The sequence below is a fragment of the Danio rerio genome, chromosome 19 (genome assembly GCF_052040795.2).
Source record: "Danio rerio strain M-AB ecotype USA chromosome 19, GRCz13ab, whole genome shotgun sequence".
Classification (NCBI taxonomy): domain Eukaryota; kingdom Metazoa; phylum Chordata; class Actinopteri; order Cypriniformes; family Danionidae; genus Danio; species Danio rerio.
In genome coordinates, this window is record NC_141039.2 from 38,714,075 (window position 1) to 38,729,693 (window position 15,619).

General features: G+C 34.4%; 1 protein-coding gene and 2 long non-coding RNA genes across 4 annotated transcripts in view; 1 reads left to right on the plus strand and 2 right to left on the minus strand.

Annotated features, from left to right (window-relative positions):
* csmd2 (CUB and Sushi multiple domains 2) overlaps nucleotides 1-15,619 on the minus strand; it is a 543,176-nt gene that overhangs the window by 448,969 nt on the left and 78,588 nt on the right. For both annotated transcript variants that reach the window (XM_087295937.2, XM_087295938.2), the window contains exon 3: nucleotides 10,477-10,589. In XM_087295937.2, the coding sequence (XP_087152063.2) occupies nucleotides 10,477-10,589 (113 nt within the window). The remainder of the gene's footprint in view (nucleotides 1-10,476; nucleotides 10,590-15,619) is intronic.
* On the plus strand, nucleotides 1,283-1,804 carry LOC147832617 (uncharacterized). Its single transcript, XR_015517043.2, has 2 exons — nucleotides 1,283-1,329; nucleotides 1,441-1,804. It is a non-coding gene; the product is annotated as an uncharacterized LOC147832617 (long non-coding RNA).
* Nucleotides 5,439-9,971, minus strand: LOC147832618 (uncharacterized). The gene is made up of 3 exons (XR_015517046.2): nucleotides 8,990-9,971; nucleotides 6,668-8,892; nucleotides 5,439-6,467 (listed from the first exon to the last, which is right to left on the minus strand). It is a non-coding gene; the product is annotated as an uncharacterized LOC147832618 (long non-coding RNA).

A 15,619-nucleotide genomic window follows, 5' to 3' on the forward strand; every position in this document is an offset into this window, starting at 1 on the left:
AGAACTTCTTACAGGAATTTTCCAGAATGAGAAGTTTTAAAATGATCAGTAAATTGTAGGATTTCTGCTGTGTTTGAACCATGTATTGTTGAATGTACTATTTAAGACATTCTGGTGATTTTATGAAAATTTGCCAGCATTATCATGTGAAAGAGGCTAATGATAGACAGACCAAAAAAAATAAATAAATAAATAAACAGAACGTTGAGATAGACTGTCAGATGAAATATCAAACAGAATGACAGTGGCAGCCGTAAAAAAAATAAACTACTAATACAAAATGAAAAAATCCTTAAGGTTGAACCCTAATATGTATTATTAGGATGATGAAGATGAAACCACGGTGGACATTTCAGCAAGACAATAATTCCAAACACAGCCCAGGAAACTCTCAAATGCTTTCAGAGAAAGAAAATCAAGCTGTGGAATGGCCAAGCCATTCACCTGACTTGAATCCAATAGAGAATACAAAGTACTGCTTAGATGTAGAAGAGACCCATAAAACATCAAGTTTTTACTGTGAAAAACTCAAACCTGAGCCGTTCATGTGTCTTTATTCCCCATATAAGAGGTGTTTCTACTATGCCGTCAACCAAAAAAGCCTTTTATATAAAGTATTAAAATCGTTTCATTTTTTGTTATTACACATAACAAATTTTTGTGATATTGTTTTTGATTTTGATTTATTTTTATGTTTGTTTTGTTTGGGTTGTTACCACAATCTGGTTCAATTCCATGTCAACAGCTCCTTTAGAAATACTATTCCCAGGAAAAAAAACATGACATGTTCAATACTTACTTTCCCCACTGTAAAAGAAAACTAGGCAACTAGAAACAAGTGGCTATGCACCAGAATCCTGTGTTGTGCCCTTTCAAGCCAAATACAACTAATAAGCATGGGTTAATATACTAAACTGGAGTTTTCTAGTCAAGGCGGTGAATGTGTTTAGGTGATCGTTCAATACGGTGATCAAAATCCTGCGTTCCCATCAGCTCCTATACACATTTAATCTCACACCTCTCACCAATCCACTTAAGAGAGTTACGACTGCGCTACACGTGTGCTTTTAGAGGACAACACAGAGCGGCGTTCTTTCACAGAGGGCACGACCACACTCTCTCTGATTCAGCGAAAATATCGATTAGAAAAGCAGGGGGTCTCTTTAACAAGTCCACTCCCTCCTGCAGAGATGTGTGTGTGTGCGTGTGTGTGCGAGAAGAGTGCTGAAACGGCTCTTTCATGTAAGCCCCTGTTAAACTCTCTCATGGAGGATATGATCTCAGTCCTGTCAGGGAGGTGAGAAGGAATGGAAGCTGAATTACGATGAGGTATGGAGCTTGATGAGAAATAGAGCGTGTGTGTGTGTGTGTGTGCTTCTGTGCGCAGGTGTTGAGTGTATATCACTGTGAAATGTGTGTTGTCCGTGTGTGTGTTCGCAGGATTTAAAGCGTGAGCCTGTTCTTTTTACCAGCTCCGGGTGGAGAACACCAGCGAGTACATTCATCATAGTGATGCGTTTTAGTTAAGTGGTCCATTCACAGTGACTTTCAGAATAATGCTATTAATTAGTGGTGTGTCTTGCTAAACATTAAATTACGTGGATTTGCTTGGCTGTGAACCAAAGGAGGAAAAAACAGGCCACTATATTCCTCCCAAAACACCTTTCTCGACACAAACCCTTGCTTAGCTCTGCAGTGTTTCTGCTTTATTCCCAGGGAAGCTGTAATAATGGTCATTGTAAAGTGAGTTTGCTGATTAAACACTGGCGTTAGTGGCGATGCTGATTAAAGCTGATTAAAGGTTCTGCTGTTTAATGTAAAAAATCTCCAAGCAAAACTTGAGAATTATTCAAAGGTTGCTTAAATCACTGGTTTGTAACAGACTCATAAGTAATGGAGCCAAGTTGCAAGCAGTAGAAAATGAATTAAAAAAAAATGACCATAATTAGTATCCGGTTATGGTTTCTTACAAAAATCTGGCGCACATTTTGTACAAACCTTTCATGTCCATATCTTATCTTGACATTGTTTTTTTGTCTTTGTTCTTCTGCGTACTGTTCCAGTTAATCGGGTTAAAGCAGGCCATTCGTTTTCCTGGAAGTCTTGATATGGAAATGCATTAAAAACAAGTATTATTGAGAAGCAATCAAACTCATGCTAAGACAGAATAATTGCACAGTTGTTTGAGGACCTTTTTTGTGTTAACAAGTAGGGCTGGCCAGCAATATAAATTATCAAAATGTATTTGTGAAAAAAAGAAAAATAAATCATCTTGGGCTTTGTGTAATTGCACAAATCTACTTCGAACTTCCTTTTTAGAAAATTAGATCAAAACTTTTTGTTAGTTTTTGGCAGTTTATGTTTTTGATTCATTAATTTTTTTTTTGTTAACTTTTAAAATTTAGGCCTAGGCGATTAATTGATTAGTAATCAAAATTTTCAGACATTCAGACATTCAGAACCTATAATCGATCTAATTTTTCCAGGTAATTTTTTTCAGTTACTTTCCCTACCATCTGTGGAGTCAAGGGTTTGCAGACACACCTGATCTCTGGTCAAGTAGGACGATGGACCTATTCTTGAGCCTTACTTTGCACTACAGTGACGATGATTGGAAGCTGTGCCAGAGATGCCATATTTTTCATTAAATTAAAATTATTATTTACATAAAAATATTTGCTTACGGAAGATGCAATAAATGTACTGTTTAAAATATTATTTACAGGATATACGAGTTATTTTATTTAGAAGAGAAACTGCTTATTTGCTACTTTTAAATATGAAAAACACTGAAAATAATTTGTTTCCAAAACAGTAACTGTTGGTTTTAGGCAACGTGTGATTTAATTTCAGTTGTTCAACTTTAATGTTTTTAATAAATGATTGATTGATGATATGATTTAGATTTTAGGCCAAATCGCCCAGCCCTATTTAAATGCATCAAATACTTGTACATTAAAACTATGTATAATTAATTTGATGCTAATTGATAATCATTAATAAAAAAAAAAAACATTAGCCCTCACTTATACCCAAGAATATATATATATATATATATATATATATATATATATATATATATATATATATATATACTAGAATATACCAAGAATATATTCATTCTTTCATTCATTCATTCATTTTCTTGTCGGCTTAGTCCCTTTATTAATCCGGGGTCGCCACATCGGAATGAACCGCAAACTTATCCAGCACGTTTTTAAGCAGCGGATGCCCTTCCAGCCGCAACCCATCTCTGGGAAACGTCCACACACACATTCACACTGAAACGCATATACTACGGACAATTTAGCCTACCCAATTCACCTGTACCGCATGTCTTTGGACTGTGGGGGAACCGGACCACCTGGAGAAAACCCACGCGAAAGGCAGGAAGAACATGCAAACTCCACACAGAAACGCCAACTGAACCGAGGCTCGAACCAGCCACCCAGCGATCTTCTTGCTGTGAGGCGACAGCACTACCTACTGCGCCACTGCTTCGCCACTAAGAATGTAGTTATATACTTATTTAAAAAAAGCTGAAATAACACGATTCTTGAGTTTTTTTACTTAATTGTTTTGTTCAATCCACCTAAATTTCCAAAAACGAATAAGATAACCTAATTCCTTCATCCAAGTCATCCAAATTATTTATTTTGGCATAAAGTTTATTTGACAAAATTTTACTTTAATGCGTCTATAGTAATATTCCACAAACGTGTTACGTAAAGAAAAGATCATTCAGTGTAAAAGATATACATACATAAATACATACATACATACATATATATATATATATATATATATATATATATATATATATATATATATATATATATATATATATATATATATATATATATATATATATATATATATATAAATGTTTTTATATAAATATAAATAAATGTAAATGTTATATAAATAAATGTTATATAAATAAATGTTTTTACTTATTTTACAATTGTACTTAAACTGCAAACAATGCATGGTTGCAAACAATTTATATAGGCTTAATTTAAATTCAATTTCAAATTCAAATTTAATTTAAATTCAGCTCATATAAATAGTTTGCAACCACTTAAAACTTATTTAGTAAATCAGGTGTATGTTCAGTGTATTTAAAAGAATAAGTGATCATTCTAAATTCTATTTCATTTCAAATTTCTGCCTTCCTCAAACAGGATATATTCTAATGCACAGAAAATAAAAGCTGTATTGCATTGCAATGCAACGTTATATATAATGTACATTAGCAAATACACACATACATACATTAAATAAACCTCAAGTAGCTTAATGCCATTCAGGATTTTTACTCATTTTGTGTCATCTATTCAGCCAGCTGTGAGGGAGATTGTTTCTCTCTTTCATACAGACTTTCATTACAGAGCTAGATTGCTCTTCTTTAGTTCAAGATGGGTTTTCACCAGAGCTTGCAGAGAAAAAAATAAATAAATGCAAGGCTCATGAAACGTGTGGATCCCTTAACGGAGAGTGGCAGCTGCATTGGGGCTTGATTGAGAGCGTTAATTGATAGCACTGCTCATAATGCCCCTAATGTTTCACCATCACACCGGGGGCCTTTTTTTTCAGAGGATAAAGGGGAAGAATCCAGATGCAAAATGAAGACGCAGAGCCCTCATTTATAACCATTATCCTTCTCCACCCCCTCAAAAAGAGCGGAGAGCATGGCTGAAATTAGTTTTTTCTCCTTTTTTTTTTGTTGAGAAGGAGAATTGCACACGTAGACCCGGGTATACACTAAATCACGGACATACTGAACTCATTTTGCCACCTTCCTAAGAGGAAATGGTCTGTCAATACAAAAAGTGCAACAACTACTGAGCTATGATTAATGTATATAATAAAACTGAAGAATGTTACATTGATGAGTGTGTCGTCCCAGGCAGCTTATATCACATCCTCCAGATTCTATCACCTCAGCATTTGCTTTTTCTTACTACACCTGTCCAACTCATTAACAGCAATTTCTAATCAGCCAATGGCATAGCAGCAGCTAACTTCATTTGGGCAATTAAGGCATGCATAAGCGATGCGATTACTGTTGTAGTATGACTTTATTTATGATTGTTTATCATTGAAAGAAGTTGGTGGAAATCATTGATACTTGTATGGTCATGGCTAGTATGGCATGAGAGGAAACTAATAGAGAGAATGAGATGTTATATTAGTTTATTTTTTTCTTATTTGTGTGCGTATGCATATCTTAAAACTAAATTAGTGTGTGTTTTTGCATTAATAAACGTATTACGTATTTACAATTGTATTAATATATGTATTAAAATTTTATTCTTTGTGTAATATTTGACAAGTCATGCCAATAATTGAAAGAAAGAGTACAACATTATATATGCATAATAAAACCAATATGTATGTGTCTGTTTACTATTATTATTTTAAATTTATATTTTTTTATCTATATGTATATTTTGTTCTATGTTTATTGTTTTGAAATTGAAAGCAATAAAATCAATTCCCATGTTTTTGTCACCAGGTCCTAAAATCACGTTGTATATCACTGTGTATGAATGATTTGCACATAAATTCACTCATGATTTGTGCATGGACAAGATCTTTTTACATGGTACTGAATGTGCACCATGTACAACCACTTTTAGATATGATCAAGTTCAAATTGACCATCACAATGGGTTCACTGAAAGTGTCCTTGAACGGTACCTCAAATAACTAGTGTGTCGTAGAACTTCTCAACAACATGTCAAGCCTTGAAGCAGATGAGCTACAGCATCAGAAAAGCACTCTGTTGACACTCCTGTCAGCTAACGGCATGATTATCTGAGGTTAAAATTTACCAGACTAGGAAAAAAAAAACTACTTGGTCTGATGAGTCTCAAATTCTTCTCCATGATTTGGATAGTATTGTCAGAATTTGGGTTTTTTGTGAATTTTGAGATTAAAATGAAAGCATGGACCAACCTGCATTTTATCAATGGTTCAGTTTATTGGTTGTGGTATAATGGTGTAGGGCAGTGGTCACCAACCTCGTTCCTAGAAGTCCGGTGCCCTGCAGGGTTCAGCTCCAACTTGCCTCAACACACCTGCTTGGGTGTTTCAAGTATACCTAGTAAGACCTTGATTAGCTTGTTCATGTGTGTTTGATTAGGGTTGGAGCTAAAATCTGCAGGACACTAGACCTCCAGGAACAAGTTTGGTGATCCCTGGTGTAAGGCATAGGCATGGCAGGATAACTGTTTTAAGGTATGCCGCAATTATGCTATTTATGCCGCAATTATAAACAATTATGTTGCATTTAAAGGGGGAAAAATTGTTTCTTACCCAGATGTTTAAAACGGATATAATTTAGAGCAGCAATCACAATACCATGAAAACGTGATATTTTTATCCAAGGTTATCATACCATCAGAATCTTATACCTGCCCATGCTAGGGCAGGGGTGCCCAATCCTGTTCTGTCTTGGAGATCTACCTTCCTGCAGTGCCCCTTCAGCTGCAACCTTAATCAAATACACATGCCTTTAATAACCAAGTGCTCCTTCAGATACTACTTAGTTGGTTTATTTGTGTTTGATCAGAGTTGGAGCTGAACTCTGCAGGAAGGTAGATCTCCAGGAACAGGATTAAGTACCCCTGGAGTAGGGTATATTTTCTGTGCACACGTTTACCCCCTTAATACCAACAGAACCTAATTTAAAAAACACACTCTACCCGCACAGTTTGTTGACCATGTCCTTTTGATGGATAAGTCGAGCAGGATAAAGTGCCTACAAAGCTTAAAGCATCTTAAACTTGATTCCTAAACATGACACTGAACTCAAATGGCTTCCAGAATCACCAGACTTTTATCTAGTAAAGTACTTTTGGATGTGCTGGAACAGGAGATTTGCATCATGTATGTAGAGTTGATAAATAAGGAGCAGTTATGTAATGCTATGAGTCCAACCTGGTGCTACAAAAAAGGGTTGTAGCTGCATCCACTTTGGTACCAATCTGTACAGCTATTTTCCACCAGCATTGCTGATTGGCCTTTGTGTTCACATGCTCAACAGACATAACTGTGATTGGCTATAAAGGTCATTGCTTGGTGAGCAGTGAACAGCGGTGAAGAGTGGTAAACTGATGACCTTCATAGTCATATCTGTTGAGCATGTGATTGGTACCGAAGTCAAAACTTTTGACAACCCTACTACTTAATTGTATTTAACAACTTGCCGATGACTATATGCACCATGCGTATACTGTACAGTATCATTAGGATAACAAAGAATTGTTAATTTGGTATTCTTGATGAGCATGGCTTCACACTGATGTGAAGGACAGCAACAAAGGAAATCACTATTCTGCTGAGTGTCTTGCCGTGGGCTATTGATAAGAGCTCTGGGCTTCTCATTATTCCGCTGTCTTTACTGAAAGTCAGGCCAGGGGCATGTGATACATACATCACTCTTTAATTCGGTTCCTGTACAGTTTTTCAGCAGACCCCCAGAAGGTCATGTGACAAGAAGTGGCACATAATTATGGTGCCAGACTGAATTACTCTGATCCGTACAGAGAAGATAAGGCCTGTCCATAGTGGTGTAGGTCATCGCTCAGGCCTCGGGACGCTCCAGTCTTCTTAACCTGCTCTGGCAGTTATCATGTTTGTCTGATACAACACCAATCAGTACGAGGGTTCTTTTACTATCTTCTATCTGCCAATGCAAACATGCAACTCAATTCCATGTTTGATCAATAAACAGGTAATTAATTGCCTGTGGGTGAGCATATCATTCCAAGAAATCCATTGCAATCCATGAATTCTTTAAATAAACTACACTCTTTTATCCAATTTGTTGTTAAAAAAGAATATACACTAATTCATAACCTAAAACTAATGACATATTAGCATTAGCTGTCAAAGCCATCATGATGGCAAACCCCAACATTTGTTAGATGAATGACGTTGTGTATATAGTCATGACAATCACTCCTTACTATTATTAACTTTGGGTTTTCACAAAGTACTCTTTAATATATGTTGAATAGTTTTACACTCCAGGCTGTTATTGTAGAGGTCATTGGCATCGCATTTTCACACCCATAATGTGACACTGAACACAACCATTGGTGACAGATTGCTTCACAAGTCACTCAGACAGCCTCTGGGGGGTCCTTGGTCAATGAAAATGAAATCTGATATAAAGTCCACATAGATATTGATATAGTATTATTTTAAAATATGTTTTACTTGTATTACGTTATAAGCATTGGCTAATAAATGCTTATTTATGAATGTTTATTGTTATCAGTCTGATAAAAACATTTATAACTGACTGGAACATTACTGATCTTTTCCATTGATTGGTACACTTTTTATGGACTGTGAAACCATAAAAACAGGACTTTAAAACTGCAGCTTGGTGGTTTGAACTTGCAGTTTTCTGCCATTAACACTGGAACTACTTATAGTATTTTACAATTTAAAAACCTTGTTAAAGGAAAACCCATCTATGGTGTCCTGGATTTTCCTAAAATTGTTTTTTTAATTAAACAATAGAGTCAATAGAGAATCTAAGTATGTTTACCTTGAGTGTCAAATTGAAACAACTTTTCTGACAAAACCTTTCCTTTGAATATGCATACCTCTACTGCAGAGCAACTTTCTGCTAACAAAAACAACTTTCTGATAGCAAAAGGCTAACTTTACTTCAGACATTTATTCCAAGCTGTCAAAAACAACATTTTCACTATGGTGAAAAAACTTTGCTCTTCCACTTGACTGACAAAGGGAGGTAAACATCTTGCAGTCAAGTGCATCATACACAAGTATTGGCTAAACTATAAAATAATTACAAAATAATAATTTTAGGATAAAGACTTTAAGGCCCGATCCCAATTGTACCCCTTAGCCCTACCCCTTGTTTTGCGTGTTTACGTGAAGGGGTGTCCCAATTCTCTTTAGCTTATAGGCGTAGGGCTAAGGGGAAGAGTTAGAAACCCCTTAAAACTTATATTTTTCAGAATCACACTCGAAACTAAGTGGTACAAAAATCTCCCAGAATACACCATCTACAACGACAGCATGGCTGCACACGGAAGTAATGAGATGCACAAATTTGTATTTTTTGTCATTATTACAATTTTTTACAACAAACAAGCAGTATGTTTTACTACATTCATGTGTTTTACCATAATGCTTTAAAAAATGATTTAAAAACACTACATTTCGCTATCTAAAATCCATAATAATAACTGATGTATAGCAGTCTCACAACAATACCGTGTCAGACATATCTAGTAGCTGGAAATTAGCTTTTTACAGTGTCTGGTTTAATGATAATGTTGTTTTCATGTGTTTAGGTGAATATGGCTATGCTGTAAATGCAAAGTACAGTTACGAGCCTATTGCCACATTATGTCTTAATGATAGCATGATTTCGTTGCATTCAGTGATTTGCTGAAGATACATGCCAAAAAATAATGCATTTGGAAAAACTACAGCAGTCGAGATCATCGGTCTCGTATGAAGCAAGAGATCACGATGACATATGATGATGTGTGCAGGTCTAAAGTCTTTTATGAATGGTCACACTGACTGATATGACTGCTATAACCTTTTTTTTTTCAAACAAAATTAGATGCGTTCTATATTTGTTTGTTTTGTTTTTGTAATGTATATACAATTTATATTTATCAGCCTATATATTGGTGAACTGATTCCAAGTTATCGGTATCATCAAATCTTCCATATGCATCTAGACCAATAATCTGTCCAGTTCAACAAATTCCAAATACAAGGAGTTATCAGTATCATCAAATCTTCCAAATCTTACACAACCCTAAAAACACCAGAGCAAACCTGGAAAACATTTGCAAATGGTAACTTTTTTCCCCAAGATATTTGCAGCCATAGATATTCTTTTACAAACCTGACCAGTTTTAATAAACTTTAAATAAACCAGTAATAGTCATAATAAACAAGCTCGTAACAGTCTTAATAAAGATAAAACATACAGTACATCTATACAGACCAGCGTCATGTCCCAAATCTGAATCAGACATTATTTTCAATTAATATTGTGCACATCAAGACGAACGAAAGATCCCAGAGGCCTCGATTCACCTGCCATCAGTCTAAAAGTCTCAATTAGATAATTAATCTAATTAGCGCAGATCCATTCTCTTCACCGCCGCTCTGAAGCGAGCATTAATATTGCTGCTTTTTGGGTCATAAAGCACTCAAATCAAAAGAAATATGAGCACGAAACTAGGAAGGAAATCGGCGCATGGATTCCCAGTCTCTAAATCGACCGTGCATATTAATGCAATTAGCCCATAAAATGAGATAAAAGTCTACTTTTATACCACACATGCTAGTAGTGCAAGAGTCCACTTTACATAATTACAGGGTTAGCCCGAAAGATGAGGGATTGAACATGCTCCCTTTAGTGAACCGACTGGAGACAAAGAAAGAAGATTAATACATGATTCTTACCTTCGTACACGGCTTTGAATCCCTGGCCACTTACGGCATAGTCTGACAGCAACCATAATGTGAGTCTGGGGCCTGTGCTCACTATAGGGGCTGGAAGTTGAAACCCCGTCAACCTAAAACGCATAAAAAAAGAGAAAAAAGAACAAAGCTCATGTTAGCCGAGAGGATTGTTATACAAACCCAACGCTGGAGCTTGGCAGCTGCGAACGTATGAGTGCCAAACAGACTGCTAAATCTCAATTTCCAGCTTTAACAGAAAATAAAAAGCTTTTAAAGCTGTTTACTGTGGTGTAAAAGCTAACTAGGACAGCGCAGGTGATAAGTGAGGGTTATTGTGCTCACTACGGGCCACCAGAGACACCATGGCTCATGCACCAATCATCAGAATGGTATCTAATAAACGCTTTACAGACCTATCAAAATCACAATCGATAGAGCAGCTAAAAGTGCTTATTTCACAGGTCAGAGGTTACAGTGGAAGCGATCAACTCGGCTTTCAAGCAGTATGCAGGTTAATGGTGGGATGCTGTCTATTAATTGATTCAAAAATACTTCACACTTCCAGTGATGCCAGTACTCTGCTTTTATGAAGTTTGCAACGGCTGTATTATATGTCTTAAATGTATCAATGCATATTCAAATTTATGGTGGAGATTAAACAATTATTATTTAAAAAAATAAATAAATAATGGTGACAATTTAAAGAAAGGGTAACACTTTACTTGAATGTCATGAATGTAAATGTTTTTGTTTTTTTTTGCTTGCTTTGCTTTGTTATTATGTGTCATTCGCTCATGACATTTTAAATGTAGAGATGACATTGTTATGACAATTTGACATAAACAAATATATCACAACCTGTGTTTGTCTTTGTCGTGCCAATTTGACATTACCAAGACATCAAAACTTCTCATATATCTGTCATAAGCGTGATTCTCAAGCCATTATAAATGTTATGAATTGTATGATAGCGTCAAATATATATATATATATTTTACGTATACCTATAACTATAGTGGTGAGCTGAAATTGTCATTAAAATGTCATTAAATATTAACAAGTCATGAGACTTTTAATAAGACCTTTTAATGACAATTACAGTTTGTTCCACAAAAAAGTGGTCAGAAAAATATTCATGACAATTATAATGCCTCATGAAAATCATGTGTATGTGTGATTTATGACAATTTAAGTTGTCTTGGTAATGTTAAGTTGTCATGACAAGCAATGTCATCTTTGCATTTAAAATGATATAACTGAGCAAATGACACTTAATAACTGTTTTCATAAGCATGCATTTAAGTTCATTTACATTCATTATGTGTCATGTCATGATTTTTAAAAAGTTTCATGACAGTGTTATGAAAACCAGCTTCAAGTAGTGTTACTAAAAAAAAGAAAAAGAGAAAGAAAGAAAGAAAGGAAAAATGAAAAAAATATAAATTTTTATAATATAAGAAAATATTAATAAAACAATCATTATATAACTTATTTAATAGTATTTTATTTTTTAGATTTTATAAGTAGATATATTTTGTGCAATTCCCAAAAGCATAAAAGTATTTATTCTATTAAAATCAAATAAACATAAATATAAAAAAATATTTTATATTAATAGGAAAAAACCCAAAATAAAATTAAAATAAAACCATAACCATAATATACCATATAATATAATATAATGCAATATAATACATTACAATACAACACAATATAATTTCCCAGAACTTTGAACTAGATTTCGACATATATAAAGAAACAAACAAGATATGCTTTAACTGCAGACTGTACACTTTAATTTGATGATATTTACATCCAAATCAGGTGAAAGCTGTAGGAATTACAACAGTTTGCATATGTGCCTCCCACTAGTTAAAGGTCCAAAAGTAATTGGACAATTGGCTTCCAAGATGTTCCATGACCAGGTGTGTGTTATTCCCTCATTATCCCAATTACTTTTGTGTCCCAATATGGACCTATATATATATATATATATATATATATATATATATATATATATATATATATATATATATATATATATATATATATATATATATATATATATATATATTTTTTTTTTTTTTCTTTTCTTTTGCCTTTATCTTGCAAACTCTTACCACTGAACCATCCACATAATTAATACAATAATGCTTGCTTGAGCTTATATACATACAGTAATAGCATTTGAAGATTTTAGATGCAAAAGCCTCTAAGTGCCATTTGAAATGTTCTTATAAAACTAGCATTTTTCTCAGGCTCCTGAGTGTAAGTTCATTTTGCTTTTATAAGAACACTGGAGAAAAAAATGACCATTTTAGAAGAAACTTTCTGATGGCATTTAGAGGCTTTTGCATCTGAACTCTTCATTTGCTTTCAAACTAAAAGTACAATGCCCATATCTTTTAATAAAGCACCATATTGTTATAGAAAGACAATAATAACTGCATCAGAATGGAGTAATGTGGAGTATATTGTATAAATGCATCCTGAGGGCTATTTTTTTATCGAACAGATTAAAGCAAAACGGAGTCTCCAGCTGCCAGGTGAGCCCGACAACTGAATAAATGTGCTGGCATTTCCCCACAGCACCACTATGACCCATATAGTCCTCCAGGGTGTGGGAAGAGCATGATGTTAAACTGTGTGATGCAGCTTTAGCTACAGGCATCGCTCTGAGCGCTCATGTTCCAGTTTGCCTTTTCAGTCAGATCCCAGAGCTGTCATCTCCATCAGCTTAAACACACCGAACGGTCACCCACTGTGGACAAGCTGGTTTACATGTCTGGGTTAGTGATAAACTAATGGAGGTGAACTGAAGCCGGACTGGAATCCAATTGTGCTTCGAATGTTTTTAAATGTTCACTGTTTAACATGATAGTACTGTATTGTTTTGTTTTTCTTATCCGAGCTTGATTTTGAACTTTAATGACTTAAATGTTGTAAAAATATTTAACTTCAAGGCCTAAAATATAGTAATAATCTGCACCTTTTTGTTAAGCTGCTTTGGAACAATAATTACTGTGGAAAGCTAACTTGACTTAAAGAAAAAAAAAAAAAAAACTTGGATTTATGAATTAAAGGTAAAGAAAATGCAAACTAAAATATTTTTTGTTACTTGAAATATTACAAAAAAACAAAAATAACAAAAATAACAAAAATAATAATAATAATAATAATAATAATAATAATAATAATGTAATAATAATAATGATGATGTAAGCGGGTGCTACCCCATGCACTGCTTTAAAAGTTAAAATCAATTTGTGATTTAATAGGAAGCCAGTGTCATTGTTTTAGCACAGGAGTAATATGGTGAAGTGTTGATGTGTGTCAGAACCCGTGCAGCGGAATTTAGTATATATTGTAGTCTTCTGAGAGAACTCGTAGAAAAACCCCAAAAAGTGAATTGCAAAAATCAAGACGTGATGTGATAAAGGCATGGATAAGCCTCTGGTCCAGTGAGAAATGGTCTAATCCGTGCAATATTGCGGAGATGAAGGAAGGCAGTTTTTGTTAATTGTTTGAAGTGGGAGTTAAAACTGAGCTGTGCATCAAAGAGCACCCCAAGGTTACGCTCTTGGATAGAAGGAGACAGTTGAACATTATCAACCAAAAGTGTGAAATCCTTGTACTGGCTAACCTTAGTAGGGGTGCCAATTAATAAGATCTCAGTTTTGGAACTGTTTAATTTGAGAAAGTTTTCACTCATTCAAGATTTAATTTCTGAAAGACAGGCAGATAAAATTGACGTAGCAGTGTTAAGATCAGGGCGAGCACTAACTTAGATTTGAGTGTCATCAGTGTTGCAGTGGTACCCCAAGCCATATTTACTCATAATCTGGTCAAGAAGCAACAAATAAATACTTAACAGCAGTGGACCAAGGACAGACCCCTGAAGAACACCCTGATGCAAGGGAAGAGTCAAGATCTATGAGCACCCAAACAGACAAACTGAGAGCGGTCAGTGAGATGAGAGCCAAACCAATTAACTACTATACCAGACAGACCAATCCACTTCCTGAGCCTATATATATATATATATATATATATATATATATATATATATATATATATATATATATATATATATATATATATATATATATATATATATATGAGCATAATTAGACTAGAAAAAATAACATCATTCTTAAAATTATAATAAGTAGTAATGACTTTGTGTTTGGACTCAGACAGTTAAAGTAAACAACAGTCTGTCTTAATTAAAATATTGTTTACGTTATACACTAATGACTGCTCAAGAAAAAAAATACTATTTTGTCTACTATTCTGAGATCATTTCATTTGTTGAGTGGTGTGATGCAAACTTTTTTAAAGTAAACACGAATAAACACAGAAAATTATATTTGATGCTAAATGTGTTGTCAATCATATGCCAGTGTTTGTACATAATCAGGAAATTCTTCAGGTGCAGTCATATAAGTACAGGAGAGCACATGAGTAAGTCTCCTACATGGGACACTGGTGTGAATTGGATCTGTGGAAAAACTCCATCAAAGGCTTTATTTTCTGCATAGATTGTGGTTTTAAGGTGTTGATAAGACCATGCTGTATCTTTTTTATCAGTCCATGTTCAAGAGTGTTATCAGATATGGTTTATCCACAAGTATTCTAATCTTTCTGTAAATTTAAAATTAAAACTTTTCAATATTGTTAGAATTGCTATGAAATATATAGGACTAAAACCCTTTACCAGCACTCAGACTCTATACAAACACTGCACTTTGAATGAAGCAAAAATAATTCTGAGCAATCCGTCCCATGTACTCTTCCCATGTTATGATCTCCTACCCTCCAGCAGAAGATAACGAATCCCTTAATGTATGCAGAACAAGCTCAAAAACTCTTTTATTCCAGTGTCAATCAGACTATTGAACACTCATGAGTAATGCATATGTATGTCTATGTATGTGTTTTTATGTGCTTGTTTTTTTTATTATTTTTACTGTATCAGGCTATGCTGAAATGCTCACGAGTCCACAAAAAATTCCCCCCTTAGGAGGCAATAAATTATACAAACAAACAAACAAACAAACAAACAAGAGGTTCAATTACATTTAAACATTTTTTAATATAAAAACTGGTAATTTTAAATGAGAAATGTTTCATAGTATTATTG